General features: G+C 55.2%; 1 protein-coding gene across 15 annotated transcripts in view; it reads right to left on the bottom strand.

Moving 5' to 3' along the window:
* The window catches only part of GRIN1 (glutamate ionotropic receptor NMDA type subunit 1), a 40678-nt gene extending 30449 nt beyond the window's left edge, over positions 1-10229 (bottom strand). For 8 of the 15 annotated variants that reach the window (XM_042786523.1, XM_042786525.1, XM_042786524.1 and 5 more), the window contains exons 1-2: positions 9800-10106; positions 5952-6086 (exon numbers count right to left, since the gene is read on the bottom strand). In XM_042786523.1, the coding sequence (XP_042642457.1) occupies positions 5952-6086; positions 9800-10057 (393 nt within the window). In that variant the 5' untranslated portion in view covers positions 10058-10106. Of the gene's footprint in view, positions 1-5951; positions 6087-9799 lie in introns of all 15 variants that reach the window. The other 7 variants (XR_006164765.1, XR_006164764.1, XM_042786519.1 and 4 more) reach the window with 3 other exon arrangements.
* Between the last annotated feature and the right edge of the window lie 7031 nt (positions 10230-17260).

Genomic DNA, 17260 nt, shown 5'->3' with positions numbered 1-17260 from the left:
TTGGTTTAAGGAAATCCAGGGAAAATGAAAATGGAAAAAAAAAAAAAAAAAACAAACATAAGAGAGAAAAGAAATGAAAAAAGAACAGAACAGCTAATAGTAAAAAAATTAAATCAGACAAATACAGGCTAAAAAAATAAAAATTCTAACTTAAAATTATTTCAGTCCCTGTTTGAAATGAAAACATCTTTGAAATTTCAGTATATTGCATCAAATTATTTTCTGGTTTCCCATCTAGTTTGCAAAAATGCTGTTTAAAATGATCATGGCTTTTTTAACCAATGATAAGTTCAGATGAACAAATTTTACTGCAAAGATGCTGGAGAGTAACTTAGTTTAACAGTTCAGGCAAATCTACTTTCTGAGCTGGTGTCAAGAGTCATGAACTTGCTATGATGGTATCTCAGGTCTCAGATTACAGAACTGTAGTTTTTAAATTAGATAATGAAGAATAATTGATTGCAGATGCTGAGTCGACATTTCAGGATGAGCACTCACATTCTGTGCTCAGCTTTTGAAGCACCTCGGACTCCTGAATTCTGCAAAGCCCAAAGACTGGCAGAAAAATGAAAGTAGAGTCCCCCAAAGGTTAACAAGTCCAACTTGTGATGTGCAAAGGCAGTTGGGAATCAGGTTTTGTGCAATTTGGTAACCCCTGCCACAGCATACACAGTGACTTCCCACAGGTCTCTGGCAAGTCCCTCTGCAACCCAGCAAGCTTTCCTGGCCACGCAGCACATGCACATGTGGGGCTGTACTGCAGTGTATGTGGGTGCAACAATTCATGCATCATAATCAGCCCATTTTTAGGCAAGTAACTGTTATAAAGGCCCGATTTTTTAACACAGCCTCTCAGAGACAACTGTGCATTCATTTCAGCTGCACCACTCATCAGCACTGCCCCTGATGTACTGCTCCAAATGCTCTAACTCTGACCTGTCATGGGTCATAACCTGCTCCTCTCAGATCAGGCACACAGAAAAAATTGTTCCTAATTACAAATCAGCTGTTCGCCTTGTAAGATGTTTTGCAGGATTCACATCATTTGCTCTCCCCCGAGTGTGCCTGCTGCCTGCCAGGAAGGCTGGGATGTGAGCATGGGAATTGCGGACAGCAACCCCGGGCTGAGGAGCAGCTTTCCGCAGTGTCTCTCTGCATGCCACCAAAACCTGAGGGCCCAGCCCTGTGCTCCCCCACTTAATCTTGTTTCTGCCAAAAATAAGTAAACACAGGTTGGGAAGGAATCCAGGCGTTCAGGTAGAATCAGCTCAGCAGAAACCCATGGGGCTGGAGCCTAAACGCACTGGAAGCGAGTGTGGTCATGAGGCTGGGGACATGTGCTGGGTCAGGACTCTTAGGGACTGAAAATTATAGTGGTACTGACTTGGTTGATATGAGTACATATGAAGAGGAGCTGAGTTTGAGTAGATCATGTGTGTGCGTGCATGCATGTGTGAAAGCAAGGGCTCTGCATATGCATAAATGTGAGCATATATATGCAGAAAGCATGTACGTGCATGTACCCATGCAGGGAACATACCTGGATGCTTGACTAGCTGTGCACAAAGAGTGTGCATGTGGCCACGCCATGCCTGGGGGAGGGTGCACCCGTGAGTGCCTACTGATGGAGTTTGTGTACACGGGGGATGTGCACATGTATAGGGAGTGTGCAGGCGTGGCTGTGGGGCCACCAGGCAGTGCATGTGTCCACCTAAGGCCTATGTACAGGTCCACGAGTGAAAGGACTGCTATATTCTTTACCTCTGTCTGCCTAAGGCCTCATCACAGCTCATGGTCCATGGCTGGTAGAGTAATTTTTCCTATAGGCTTGAGGAAATTATGTGCTTTTGTTTCATTACCTATGCAAATCGCGGTCAGTCCCCTTTCTAGCAATGCACTCCAAAACTGAGTTGTCTGGGCAATTTCAAGGAGATTGTCAGAGATCCCAATATATAAAGTTCCTGATAACTTAGCAAAAATCATCAGCTGGGTATGAAAAAGAAGCCTTGGTCAGTGTCTCCATGGAAGGAGCCTGGCTGCTCTGTCCCCTGCTCTGTCCACCCTGCCTACCAGCCAGCACATGTGTCGCTGAGCCCCACCAGAAAGCAGCCTGCCCACCATCCCTCGTGATAGCTGCAGACGTGGGAGGGAGCTGAGATAAGTCTGCAATAGCTGAGACGTGTGCTGGGAGGGATTTTAGTGGGGGCAGACATATGGGGAGCGCAGGCGCAAATGCATCATCTGCCTTTGGCTGCCGTGGATGGAGGAAAGGACTTGTCAGCCTCTGGGGAATGGCCCAGCACCGCAGCAGCAGCCTTGTGGAGAGATGGGGCTGCTCTGTCCTCCTCCCAGCCTGAATCCCGAGAGCCTGTGAAGAGCTCTCCTCTGCTGGGATGAGTGGGCTCCGTCACTGCCATCAGCACAGGCTTCAGCACACAGAGCCCCTCATCTGCTCCGACGCACTGCTGGCAGCCGTGCTGCTCGGCGGGGGCTGTGAAACCCATTCTCGGGGAAGATGTCTCTCCATTACACTAACCAGCCTCTCCAGCCACTTCTTGCAGGTTCCAGTGAAGGAGTCCTGACCCTGACCTCGATCAAAGGAAACCACTTTTCTTCCCACTTTCAGTGCAGCTTCCCACGCTGACTAACAAACACTGTTTCTGCTGAGCACTGGTTGCCAGTGAGACCAGTAATAAAGGAAAATACCCCTCTCAGTGAGCAGCAACCTCTGGGAGGGCATAGAGTGGTTATACGGAGACAAGACACAAGAGGGAAATGCCATTTCCAGGCCCAGGCTGGAGTAAGAGAGAGACAGACCTCATTTCAACTATCAGGATGAGGTGCTGGACATTGAAATGGCTCTCCAAGTGCAGAATGACTAAACTCCATTTTCCATCTCTTTCAGCAGCAGAGCAGGCGCCAGTTAAGAGCCGCTCCCGATCCTCTGCTGCGCTGCCTCTCTGGCAGTGTGGGGCTCAGCACCTCGGGGCACCCAGCGTGTCCCTTCATCCCCATCACCTGGGTGGTGTCCCACATGGTGGTGATGAACAGCACAAGACCTTCCCAGCTCTTGAGCTGTGCATTTCCCCATGAGCTCCACTCCCATGCTCCCAATGTCGTTTCATATTTCTCATTGTCAAGACGTCAATGTCTTCTTGTTTTTTTGGCTGAGATGTAAAGGAAATATGCATGTCCCCAATGACACATGAAGAACAGAAACATTAAAGCAATAGTCCAGCTTGTCTGTTCAGGGGGCCCAGCATGAGAAGGTCAGACTGTGATTTTTGCAATGCTCAGTCCATGAGGAGTCCATGAAGGGCTCTCCATAGGGATGGACACCAGAGCAACGGGGTACCGCTCTGCTGCCTTTACCGTGAGACCCTCCTCTCTCCTCCTGCAGTTCCCTGCTCACCTCCCCCCGAGGTGAGTGGGATTTCAGAGACCCCCTCACCATGCAGGTAGGACTGTGCTGAATGGCATGAGTATCTCAGTGAAGAAGCAGGTAATGACTTCATAAGATGTAGGCACAAGGAGGCTGAGCAAAGCTTGCCAAGCCCGAGTGCTCAGCTTGATAGCTGCAACTCTGTTTCTAGAACAAATAGTTCTTTGAATACTGGGAGCAATAAAGCTTGTTTCCCTTGGGTATCTTTGTTGAAAGACTGGCTACAGATCATGGACCGCTGTGCTCGTCTGGAGATACTCCTAGACCATCAAAAGGTACTGGGCAAACTTGTCTGTGCTGAGGCCCACACTTTTCTCTCCCCAGCAGCTTAGCTTTGGGAGGACCATAATTAACTCTGAGACTTCAACCCCCTCTGAAATTTAGCTAAAATTGGCTGATGCCTTCAAAACCAATCAGGGGCATACACAGAAAGTGATCTTACAAGCTTGTTTCCATAGAAACTAAGCTGAAAGATATAATTTCCTGAATTAAAAAAAAAAAAAAAAGCAAGCTGATCCCTGGAAACCAAAACAGGAACCAGCTGAATGTCCCTGTGTTGCACCAGCCAGCCTGTCCTGCATGGGTGTGCAGAGCCTTGCACCATCCTGTCCCATTTCACACCTCTTTGCTCTGCTCTCCTCCACTCCACTCCCACCTTTGCTGTCCTCTCCAGCTCTTGCAAGTCCACGATTCAATATCCTTAATCCTCTACCCACCCAGTCCTTCTGCCTTTGCCCTTTCTCCTGCCTGCAAATTCCCTCTCTGCAGAGAGCTCACAGTGCTCTAGCCCCGGATGCCTTGGTGGGAAGGATGCTGAGCGTGAGGTCAGCTGGGCAGGACTGCTCGCAGGGGTGAGACGTGTTGTGTGACCTCCTTGCTGACTCTCTGCAGGCAAGTGCACCCCACAGCCTTGAACCTGCCCAACACCCCCAAATATTCTGTGAGGAGCATCTCCCTGTCACTGCAGTGGGTCGCCACTGCAGCAGTGGGTCACTCCTCCAGCTCTGAAGTGAGCCAGGTGGTTTTTACGGTCCACTTTTGCAGAAAGCATGTTTTAAATAGAAAAAAAATGGCTGAAGCAGAGTGGGCCAGGGAAGCTCCCACCTCCTCAGGGTGAAAACATAAATTCAGCACAAGGTTGTGCTGTGGAAAAGGTGGTCAGTTTGCTTTGCTGAGCATGGCTCTGTTGAGATGAAGCTGGACTTGTAGCATTCAGGATCTCCTCTCCCCGCCATCATGTGCTCTTGATGACACTGCTGACCAGACCTACCTCCTGCCCATGGCAGCACAAACCAAACTCCCCCTGCAAATTTCCTACCTGCTGCCTGCCCTGTCCCTCACTCTGTCAGCTCTGTTATCGTCCCTTTCCTTCTAACAGTGCCTAATGGGACCCTGCCAGGGCATATGCATCCCCAGGCCCTAGCAGCCACTGTTGCCATGGTCTTGGCTTGCTGGTTGTCCTACCACGGTTTTAGTGGGAGATGCCAAGACCTGCTGGTGTTCCAGCCGAGCAGTCCTGCAGGCTGCTGCTCTGGGAGCTGCTGCTCGCCTCTGCTCCTCCCTCCTGAAATTTGACTTCATTTAGCATGTAGGTGGAGTGACTATTTTTGCACTGAACATTTGCATTTGTGAATATTCACATTTTCCAAGCAAAGGGCCGATTTGTGCTTCGAAACCGGCCTGATCTCATCCGCTAGGCTCATGCACCTGGATGAAAACCTCCACCCAGGCTGCAATGGGATGTAGTCCGTCTGCTTCTGCTCAGCTCCTCCTTTTGCTTTTACTAATCCCAAAGTGTCTTTGCAAGATGGGTTCTAAGATAAGTGCCCAGTAGAAGAGCTGGCCAGGGCAGCATCTCATTGCTCAGGCCAGGGCATTGCCCCCCAGCCCCTGCACACGGCAGGACCTCATCCGGCCTCAAAGTCTCTGTGTTTCCACAGAGACAGCAGACAGTGGTTTGAGACACTGGAATTTGAACCTCTTTCTTGAGTGCTGACTGGACTGAATGTCATTTAAAGCCTTGGGATAACTTGTTAGTCAATTCTCCCCTACCAATATCATGTACACCCAGAGAAGTGAACGCAACCAATCAACCCCCAAGCCCCAGAGAGCTCCTGCCCGATGTACAGGCTCCACTAGGATCCTCCCGCCCCTCTGCGATCCCCCACACACCCAGGGAGCCCCCAGGACCCCCACAGTTGTCACTAGTGAGCAGGGCAGGAGCCCGTTTGTGCATTTGCCTTGGCTGATAGAGCAGTGAGCCCAGCAGCCTGGCAGAGAATGCTGCAGAAATCATCCAGCACTATGTAGGTCAACACTGGCAGCTGCGAAAAAATAATATACTGGGGAATGTGGGAGAGAGAGAGCTGCAGGTTTAACTGGAGAGGGTGGATGGACAGACAGACACATAGATAGGCAGGGTAGTGTAGACATCATTAACCCTCCTGACGGGCACTCTTGATTTACACCACATGTATGAGGTATTAGACTAGAAACATGCATCAGTTACCTTATCAGAATATATAGACATGCGTGTTGTCAGACCAATGACAGGGATCCTGTAGAAGCCAGCTGTGTATGATACGGGTGTTGGTGTTAGGTGATCGTTGGGAGCAGGAGGGTGACTAACTAATATTGCATAGACCTGTAGGACAGGATACACGACACAAACATTATTTCACAGAAGCACATCGGCCATCGAACGTGATTTTTTTTTTTTTCCTTTTCTTTTCTGCAATGTTAAACAGCCCCACGTTAACACAAAAATGGCATTCAAATAATCAGGAACGGCAAAGCAAGGAGCGCGCGGGGGGAGCGAGGGGTGATGTGGCGCAGCTCAGGCTGCAGCCTGTGCGGAGGTGATGGGTCTGCTCAGGGTTATATCTTAATGGAAATGCCGTGCCTAGCCGCTCCGCTCGCTAAACTAATAACTTTCATGGATTACAGATTAAAGGGAAACATCTCCCTTACAGTCACACTGTGTAATGCGATTTCTTTAACCACACATTTAATACTCAGTTGTAATTCCCCTCCGAGGACTATTACAAACAAAGTGGTCAGCTGGGACTCTGAGCAGGAGAAGGAGCACAGAGCCACAGAGCAATCAGCCATCTGGCCCTGAGCACACAGAGAAATGAGAAAGCCGGGGGGAGGCAGCGTGGGGCAGGAGCTGGGATCTGCCCCCAGCACGCCGGAGCGGTGGGGCACAGGGGATCTGGGTTATACCAAAACGGGGAAGGAAGATCTTGGCAAGATCCTGTTGTTATTGCAGGGCTGGGATTTTGGTTTCCAGCAGGATCCTATTTTCTGTCAAACGGAGAAGAAGGAGGTGGGTAATCCCTGGGGGATCCTTTGTTACACTAATGCCCTTTCACAGCATAAGGAACGTCCCCAGATGGTGACAGGTCTCCAGCTAGGGTGAATCAGTGCAAGGACTTTGATGTCTGGGAGGAATAACACTTCTTCTTCCTCCAAGCATCTGCCCAAGCCCCAGGATGTGCTCTGTGCCCAGGCTGGAGGGACAGCTCGCTAGGATGGGAGAGGAGGATGAAGCATGCCTGGTGAAGTGGACCTGGGGACCGGGTGGGAAGAGGGGGGATCCTGCCTGGCGTTGGGCAGGGGCAAGCTGAGGGTATGGAATGAGCTGGGGCAGAGGTTGGATACCCTACCATGGGAGAAGGGAGGAATTATTGGAGAAGGGGCTGGGGAGGTCGCCTGGGGAGGCAGGAGGAGGGCAGTGCCCTGCGTAGAGGTGTGGGGGCCATGAGGGGTGGGCGAGGACCCGCAGCCCGCAGGGCTGGGGCACAGACGGGCCTTGGGGCAGGGCCAGGCACTGGGGGGAGAGGCTGGGGGCTGTGTGGGGGCGAGGGCTGCGCGGCGCTGCACAGCAGCTGACCGACAGGAGCCATTTTGCACGCGTGGGCTCCCGGCCCCTCCTCTGCCTCGCAGCCCCCCAGCTCGGGCACAGAGCCAGCGAGCGAGGATGGAGGGTGGCCGTGCCCCACACTGGGGCCGTGGGGCTGGGAGAACCCCTGCTTGTTGTGGCCACCCCAGCACCCACAGCCCCCTCTGCACCTTGGCTTGGCTGCCACCCCCCCTGCTCCATGTCCCACCACTCATGCAGGGAAGTGCCAGCGCCTGCAACCCTGTTCTGGCCCGGGGCTCTGTGGGGTTTGCCACGGGGACAAGGCTGAGTGGTGGCATGGACACAGGCATCCACCAGCCGCTGCTTAAATGGAGCTTCGGCTCAGCGAGGGACCCAGCTGAGCCTTCTCCCTGCTCTCTGCTGGACAGCGGGTATGTTTTGCTTCCTACCCTGCTCTGCCAGCATCCCCAGGGATGTCTCCAGCCATCCTCCATCTCCACATTGGGAAGCTGAGCTGCAAACATGCCAGCTCTGCCCCACTGTGCACCTCAGGCCCCTGCAGCTCCCTCCCCCTCCCTGGCTGCGGGTGCCTGGGTGCATACATGCATTTATGTGCGTGTGTTGGTGCGTGTGAGGCTCTGTGGTCTGTGTTTGTCCCTGCCCCTGGGTCTGTGTCCACCTTTTGCAAGTGCGTGTGTGTGTCTGAGCCAGGGGTGGGTTTGTATCTGCCTGTCTGCCCGCCCGATAGCCCCGAGTGGGGGAATGGGGCAGGTTAGCTGGGCTCAGCACCCAGAGCACACGCAAGGGTGCCCAGGGCACCCATGCTGCACCCATGCTGCACCCACCAGATTCGGACTGTTCCCTCGCGTGTGCTGAGGGTTACCCATGCAGATGGGAGGGAGGAGCGCGCTGTGCCTGTGTGCTCAGGCACACAGCACACACTGTGTGCGTGCCCACAGCTCCGTGTCTGTGCAAGGGCGTGCACGTTGTGTCTCTGTGGGTGTGTGTGTAAGCTCTGTGGGTGTGTGCCTGTGTCTTGTGTGTGTGTGTGTGTGTGTGGCAGTGGGTGTGCTCGTGTGCCTGCTGCATGTGTTGGTGGTGCTGGGGAGGCCACGGTGCTGTGTGCAGCTGTGGTGCACAGTCATTCAAGTGTATGGCCTGGGGGGGGGGGTGTGCAGGGCTGTGTATACAAAAAGCACTGTGTGTGCGCGCTAGTGGTGCATGCACTGTGTGCGTTCGTGTGGCACTCTGCGTGTGTGTACCTGGTGCAGTGTGTGCTCCTGTGTGCACAGGGTTGCATGTATGCATGTGGCACAGCATGTTTTGCACCAGTGTGCTTGCACACCGGTATGAGTGCAGACACGCGGTGTTCTGGCTGTGCCCACGTTTGCACAGCAACGCATGTGTGCACACGGCATGCGTGTGTGCACGCAGCACAGCCCACGGGCATGCCCACAGCGATACGTGCATGCACAGCGCGTGTGTGTGCGTGGTGCTCCCCGTGCCCACATCTGCCCACAGTGTGTGGTTGCCCGTGCGTGCACACCGCGTGTGCACATGTAGCTCTGTGTGTGCCCGCGGTGCAGGCACGGTGTATGTGTGCATGCATGTCGCTCTCTGCATGCCCAGTGTTGGGGGGCCATGTCTGCACACCCGCTCTGTGTGTGTGTGTGTGTGTGTGTGTGAGCCCGTGTGCGCCCCAGGTTGTGTGTAGGGTGCCTGTGTGTACCCCGGGGGTCATGTGGGTGTCTGTGGGCACCCTGGGGTAATGTGTAGGGTGCCCGTGTGCACCCCGGGAGGTGTGTGGGTGCCCGTGTGCACCGTGGGGTGTGTGTAGGGTGCCCATGGGTGCCCCGGGGTGTACTTGGGGTGCCTGTGTGTACCCCGGGGGGCGTGTGGGTGCCCGTGGGCACCCTGGGGTATGTGTAAGGTGCCCATGTGCACCCCGGGAGGTGTGTGGGTGCCCGTGTGCACCGTGGGGTGTGTGTAGGTTGCCCATGGGTGCCCCGGGGTGTACTTGGGGTGCCTGTGTGTACCCCGGGGGGGCGTGTGGGTGTCCGTGGGCACCCTGGGGTGTGTGTAGGGTGCGCGTGTGCACCCCGGGGGGCGTGAAGGTGCTTGTGGGCACCCTGGGGGGTGTGTCGGGTGCCGGTGTGCACCCCGGGGGGGCGTGAGGGTGCTTGTGGGCACCCTGGGGGGGTGTGTCGGGTGCCCGTGGGTGCCCCGGTGGACGTGTGGGTGCCCGTGGGCATCCCGGGGCGTATGTAGGCTGCCCGTGCAGCGGAGCGTACCGCCCGGCCGCGCTTACATAAAGGCTGCAATGCGGGCAGCGGGGCCCCGGGGCAGGACCCCGCTCTCTGCCCGCCCCGAGCCCCGGGGGGGCGGCCGGGGTCGCTGTGGCCCCGGGGCCGGGGCGGGGGGGGGGGTGCCCGGCGGCGGCGGGGCCGGGGAGGTGGTGGGGGGGGGGGGAAGCGGCCGTCCCGGGGGGGTACCTGGCTGGAGATGAGGTCCTCGCAGACGGAGAGGGCCATCTGGATGGCGTTGGGCTTGTGCGTGACCGAGGTGGCGTTGAGCTGGAGCTTCCAGGTGCCGTGCCGCTTGTTGGCCTGGTTCACCGCCTCGCGGAAGATCTGCTCGTGCTTCTTGGTGCTCAGCACCGCGCCGATGTTGACGATCTTGGGGTCGCAGCCGGCGCGGGCGAAGGAGGAGGAGAAGAGCAGGGCGAGCAGCAGCAGCCGCATGGTGCTCATCCAGGGCCGGCCCGGAGCCCGCCGGGGCCCCCCCCCCCCCCCCGCCCGCGCCCCGCCGCCCCGGGGCCGCCCTCCCCCCCCCTCCCCGCCCGGCTCAGCGCGGCCCCCGCGGGGGCCCGGCCCGGAGCGGCGCGGCGCGGGGCGCTCTCCGCGGTGCTGAACCGCTCCGCTCCGCGCCTCTCCGCGCCGCTCCGCCCGCCGGCTCCTCCCGCCCCGCCCCGCCCCGCCGGCCGCCGCAGCGCGCTCCCCCCGCCCCCGGGCCCCCCCCCCCGAGCAGCGCGGGCGGGACCCCCGGTGTCCCCGGGCGCTGCGGCAGTGCCCCCCCGGAGCGCCGGGACGTGCACAGGAGCCCCCCCCCCCGGCCCACCCCGGGCTGATGCTGCCGCTGCTGCTGCTGCCGGGTACGCGGCGAGGGGCTGCGGGGCCGGGGTCTGGCTGCCGCACGGCGTGGAAGTAGGGCTGGGGCAGAGGGGGGCGGAGGGTGGCTGGGGCCGAGCCTCCGGCCGCGGCGGGGAGCGGCTCCTGGGGGTCCCGCTCGGCCCCTCTCACCCGCGCCCCCGCCCGTTTCGGGTCCGGGTATTGCCCTTGCTTTGGGAGGCGTAATCACAGCAGAGACCGGGTGAAGCAGGGGCTGCTCCAGGCGTGATCACACCAGACTGGGGGTAAACCAGGGTCTTCGGGGTTTATTCTCCAGAACATATTCCCAGTTATGCAACATCTCTAAGCAGCCTCCCCAGCCCTGGCCGGCTTGTGACAGGAACACCACTCAGAGTCCACGTTCACCCCGGTGCTGGAGAACCCTCCCTTGGCTAATGCACCTCTTGGGCAGAGGTGTTAAGCAGACACTCAGCCTGGTTCCTCAGCTTCACCCTGTCCCTCCAGACAGAGACATCACTCTTCCAAACATTAGCTCACAGGGCAACCGGCCATTTTCCTCCATTAATTTCACCACGTTACTTTGGGATATGACCTTAAGATTTGTCTGCTGAGGACGTTTCTCAGCGTTCTCTTTATCTATCTGCCCCTGGGCTACCATTAGGCTCCCCAAAGGCCATGGAGACACAGCAGCTAGTGGCCAACATCTGGAGGACAGTCCAGCTCCATGGCTGAAAGGGCTTGAGTTTCACTCCTGGACGATGTCTCTCACCTGTTCCAGGGCCAGAGGGGGGTGGTCAGAGCAGCACATTGCTCCCCAGAGCTGCTACTTTTTGGAAAAAACCAAAGGGGTTACAGATAGCGACAGGGTATTGCTTTGTAACTGCATGGGACAAATGCCATCAGCCAGCCCACTGTATGCCAGCCAGGAGAGCAGGCTGAGCACTGCAGAAGAAAAATCACCGGAGATATTTTTACATCAGGCATTTCTAGGGTATTGCCGCAGCCCACCTCTGTGCTTGCTTGCAACGTGAGTTGAAGCAGAATTTTTTTTCCCCCAACGCAAATTTTCTCACTGGCATCTCTGAAGTGTAAGTTGCCATGGAAACCATTTTGTCTGTGTCCCACGTTGCCCACATGCACTCAGAAGAAGCTGCAGAAGCAAAATGGCCGTTGTGTAATGCCACAGGGTCTCAGCATACAAGGGGCTTGTGTGCTACACAGCACCCTTCCAGCTATGAGACCCTCACAGAGAAGCTGTGGACAGTTGCTCGGGAAAGCAATGAAACCCCTGGAGGTTATGACATGCTCGGTGAGAGAAGGAAAATGGCCCCACCTCGCCTTAACTCTTGACATGCTTTGCATGGAGCTCCACGCTGATCCTGCTGTGGTCTCAGCACAGACTTCCAGGCCTGCTTTACCCTTTTCAGGGTCACTGTGTCACTCCTACTCCTCCACGTATGGAGAGGAGGGCCTTGCTGTACTCATGTGCTGTGGCTCTGTCCACCCCGAGGGGCCCGAGTGCTGTCCTGAAGGGCCAAAGGGTGCAAGTTAAAGAGAGCTGCATCCATACCCTTAGGCTGCACACATTCGACTTCATCCTGTCCTACTGCATTTGCAGTAGGTTGTTTGGGAAAAACCTGTTTTGGAGAGGTCTATCCAGACCCAGACCCTGGTGGGTGTGATGGCAGTAGAATAATAAAGGCAAGACCCGGTTACAGCAGGGGACTTAGCAGAGAAGTTGAAAGAAAAAGGCAGGCTTTGAAATATTATTTGTCTTGCTCACATTGGAGTGCAAAAGGTCTTTCCTCCTTATTGTCTGGAGATTCCTGTCAGGAGAAAAGAAGAGTGCAGCTACTGTGCCCCTCCTGTGCCACCCAGAAGTCTAGGCTGATCATACTTAGGAGCCAGGGTCTTCCCTCTGTGCCTCCATTTGTTTTTTTGTTTTTTTTTTTTTTTTGTCTTCAGAGAGTCTGGTTCCGGGCACCGTGGCAGAGATCTATGAAGTGCCTGCTTGCCTCTCAGGTCCTGCCTCCCACCGAGCTGTGTTGTCCTGGCACCAAGAACAGCCCGGATCACCACCCCCGGCAGCCAGGCTCAGCCAGCACCGATATTGTCACCACACAACTCCCACTGTGGCCTCGGGCTCTTTGATCATCGGAAGGCAATGGGTGCTTGCAGGGTTTTGCCAGGGTGGAAGCCCTGTAAGTGGCAAGTGCAACTGCATCCTCTGGCTGATCCTTGTGAGGACCCTGCAGCGAGCAACGGTCTTTGCTTTTCCTGTCGCTGCCTCCTGGCATACCACAGCAACCTTCTCAGCCATGGTTTGGCGCAAGAACTTAACACAGTTGCCTGTTAGAGATTAGCATGTGCGTAGTGTGATCCTGCTCTTTATGTCTGGTGCCTTCTGGTTGCAGGGCAGTTGGAGAAGAGCATGGGACTGATGTTTGTGTAGTGTCCTGTTGCCTGTGAATATTGTAATTCCTCCCGTGGCCAGAATAAGTCAGTGTAAAACCTGGAGACTTCAGGGGAGCAGCACAGAACCCAGCTGGAAATTTTATCTGCCTTGAGGTAAGGCATCAGTCCCAGCGGTGGAAAAGATAATATAGAATTTCATAAAAGAGGAAATCAGGCATTAGGTATATGTAATTTGTGCCAGTCATCATGAAGCTGCCAAACAAACTAAATTCTTCCTCTGAGAAAGTTAAAATTTAATTGATAGCAGTAACCGCACAGTTATAACACAGGCTATGGAAACGCTTTTTACCTACAGCTGTGTCGTGGTTTGGGCCTGGTTGGCAGCCAATCACAGTGCAGCAGCTCTCTCTCCCTTCGGCAATGAGAAGGGACAGAGAGCCAGGCTTGGGGTTCGAGATAGGACTGGGATGGGGAAAAATTCCCCTTTATGATCACGAGCAAAAGGCAGACTCGTTAGGGGGATCAAAAAAAGAACATACATTTATTACAGACACTAACAACACATAACAGAGTAGGACAGTGAGAAGCACCACCACATCTTGAGAACACCTTCCCCCCTCCCCTCCCTTCTTCCCGGGCTCAGCTCTGCTCCCGATATCTCTACCTCCTCCCCCAGGGGCGCAGGGGCAGGGAATGGGGGGTGCAGGCAGCACTGCCGTTTTCCTTATCTTCGGTGAGGGGAGTGTCCGGAACTTGTTCCCCCTGCTCCATCGTGTTCCCCCTCTCACAGGAGACAGTCCTCCACAAACTTTCTCCGACATGAGTTCCTCCCACGGGCCGCAGCGTTCCCCACACTGCTCCGTCATGGGTCACTAACTTCCTCCGACTGGATTCTCTCCCACGGCTGCAGCCCTTCCCGAGCTGCTCCGGCGTGGGACCCCCCGCATGCTGCAATCCTCCCAGCGCTGAGTTACAGCAGTGGGGCTGCCTTTTCCCATGAGACCCCGGCCTTCTTCGGGCACAGCACCTTGATTATACCGAGCAGAAGCCACAGGCCATAAATCAATGTCTGCTCCACCGTAGATCTCCATGGGTGGCAGGGGGGGGCCGCCCTGCCGTCTCACCACAGGATACAGGGGGGTCTCTGCTCCGGCACACCTCCCCCCTCCTTTCTTCCTCTGTTCCTCCACTGACCTTGGTGTTCATGCAGCTGCAGCAACTCCTTCTCACAAGTCCGACTGCCCGTCACCACGTCCCTTCTTAAATACATTATCACAGAGGTGCAGCCGATTGGCTCAATTTCCCAAACAGAAGTGGAGCTGATGTGGAGGTGGGGGAGCTTCGAGAAGCTTCTCACAGGGGGCCGCCCCGATAGCCCCCTCCCCTGCCACCAAAAAACTCCACCACTCACTCAACCCAGGACAAGCTGCAAGACTTTAGAGTGGTTCATCTAAGGTATAAAACTAAGTAAAGCACATACTGAGTGGCCAGGGCAGATCCTGAAGAGCAGTTGTTAGTGAAGAACTGCGATGGGATGTAGGCATTCCTACAAGTAGGAAAGGATTTGCAATGTGGTTGATACTTCAGTGTTTTTGCCCTTGCTCTGGAAGCAATTGCTGATGATAAAATCCATGAGATAGCAAATAATGATGCCAAATAATTTAGATTAGTTGATAAACAGAGTACTGAAACATATTTTAAGACAGTCAGTGCAGAGCCATGTAAGTAGAAGCAGGTATTGGTGGTCCTGCCCTTAGGACAGGACTGTGGATGCAGTGGAAACATTGACTGGAAAGGTGGTCTGTAATGTTGACTGAGGGGTCAGAGACCACGAATTTCAAAGTAAAGAGGAGACAGTGTTGTGGTTGGATGCGCACCTGAGGGGTCAGAGCAGCAGCCAGCAATGGCTTGAGCCTCTGTACAAAGCACTGGGGAATCCCAGTTGGGAAAGCTACCCGCAGATCTGGGGTTCACATCACAGAAAGGCTGGAGAAAATGTCCCCTGAGACTATTTGTAGGAAAGCTCCCCGTGAGCTGTTACAGAAGAGGTGAGAGTGGATGAAGTCAGAGCGTGCCGCCTGCGGTATCAGGCGTTGCCTACCAGGAGCAATGACAGACGACTGACTCCGTGCAGATGCTTTCCCTGCGGGCTCGGAGCACTGGAGAAGCTGTTTCCAGTCAGTACAAGCCAGCTTCAGCACAGCTGGGGTAGACGGGGTGGTGAATTTAGAAGAAGACATCCCTCTCCTCCATGCACTGCCTCCATGCCATGGCTGGAGCCCCCTGGCTAGTTTCTTCACATCTCTTGTTCCTGTTGCTCAGGTATCTGGCCACTTCCTGGGGGAGTCCCTTGCCCTGGGTATTCTGCAGGCAGAGGAAACCTGCCCTTGGTGGCTTTCTGCCACGCAACCATCACAAGGATGGCCTGGGACAGGGACGAAGGATGGCACCAAACCTCAGTCTGAGGTCAAGGTGGGCAGCGGGTGGTGGCGGACGTCAGGCAGGGACAATGGGCGAGGAAGGGGGTGCAGAGGCCCCCCTGCAGCTCCTCACCAGCCGCCTGAAGAATGGTGTGGTGTGTTCCCTACTGTCAGTCCACGGGAGGGTGCGGTCTGTGGGAGCAGGAGAACATCCGTGGCGTGGTGACAGCCATCCAGCCGGACTGGCAGGCAATGGTTGGTGTCTGCAAAGAGGAAGGTGCCCAAAGGCGTTATTTCTGTGGTGTGGGAGCTGCAGGGAGCAATGGGGTGGAGACGAAGCTGAAAGTGTCTGAGCAGCCATTTCGCCTGAGCTGTTCCTCACACACATTCTGGCCCTGACTCCACCTTTTTTCCACATGAGACCCAGGATGGACTGCAGTCCCTAAGCAGGTCTTGTGCTGTCCCTAAATGCTGAGAGGGACTCGGCCCATGCTACTGTTCAATTCAGATGTGGCTGGTGGGTCACCAGGCAGCACAGCTTCCTACCCCAGTGCTGGTGTAGCACAGAGCTGCCCTGCTATGGGCATTTGTGTTGCCTTTACTCAGATCTCCCCACAGGGCATGAGATCTAGGGCTCCCAGGGCCTTTGCCACCCTCCTGAGCACACTGTGTGTCACCTCTGGAGCCCCTGTCACCAAAGAAAGAAGTTGCTGCAGCAGCATCCTATGCCAAAGTGATGAGAACTGAGATATCTCTCCCCTTCCGCTGTCAGGTTACTGCATCACCACATCATCCATGCGCAGGAGCATCCCCACCATCCACTGGTGCTTTGCCTTTGTCCAAGGCACCTGGGCATTCTCAGGGCTGGGGGGAGTTAAAACAAGAACAACAAGAACACAGCATTTAGACTGTCTTTTGGATACCAAGAGGTTCCTGAGCAGGCAGGGAAATATTCAGGTAACTGGTAAGAGGATGGGACATGGAACATCAATGGCCAGAGGCAAAGATGGTGAGAAACACAGAAACAGCTTCTGTGAAATCAGAAGGAATGGAATGCACAAAAACACACAGTCAGTTGTGCGGTAGGAGTGGGCGGGAAGTTCCACCAGAATAATTTTTTAAGGGAAAACCAGCATTCACATGTTTGAAATGCTCTGTAGGGAAACTTTCATTTTGAGAAAATTCCAATTTTCTGCTGGAAAACCAGCCAAGAGGTGTCTGGGCTTCAGCTGCCTGCATATCATGCCCCAGGAGATGCGACAACTTGTCCTCAGGGACTTCCAGCCCCCTGGGACTGCTGCACAGCAGAAGCTAGGAAGGAGCTCAGAGAGGTCGGTCACTTGGGCGTTTCCTGCACATCTTCACCTCAGAGGACGCTGGAGCCGGGGCCCAAGTGATGCGGTGATGCAGTCACTGCTGCAGAGGGGCTGGAGATGCAGCACGCTGGGGAACATCAGCCCCTGTGCAGCCCTTGATGCTCCCCAGCATGTGCTCCCCAATATGTGCTCCCACCACACTGGAACTCGGTCTGACAGCTGGGGTGGCCACGGGAAAACTTGCCGATGGGATGTGGCTGCCTTGCTTCACAAGGGAGAGCTGACATCCAGGGCTGTCAGATTCAATTCCTTTTTCTCTGGTGACTCTCTGGGAACACTGGGACACCAGGGTCTGCTCTTGCACCAATAATCTGCAACCCTGCTCATTGCAAGGTACAGTGATTTGTGCCTGGGCAGCATCATCTTGCTCAAGCAGAAATGATCCTGTGATTTGAAGAGGTTGGAGATGTGCTAGAGGGGCCCAGTTTCCTGGGAGAGGGACCATATGAGCTTCTCCAGGTGGCTGTGCCTCCCCAGCAGAGTCCAGGTGGTAACAGGCCTCACAAAAGGCAGAGGTGCGCTATCAAGTGGAGAGTGATGAAGCTGAAAAGGGGGAAGGAAAAAGAGGTCAGTGACAAATGAGGCACTCAGAAACTCGTAACTCTTCCAGACAC

This window comes from Tyto alba, unplaced genomic scaffold (genome assembly GCF_018691265.1).
Source record: "Tyto alba isolate M040663 unplaced genomic scaffold, T.alba_DEE_v4.0 Super-Scaffold_11, whole genome shotgun sequence".
NCBI classification, from domain to species: Eukaryota; Metazoa; Chordata; class Aves; order Strigiformes; family Tytonidae; genus Tyto; species Tyto alba.
Note: the sequence above shows the minus strand (reverse complement) of the source record. Positions and strands in the feature narration are given on the sequence as shown.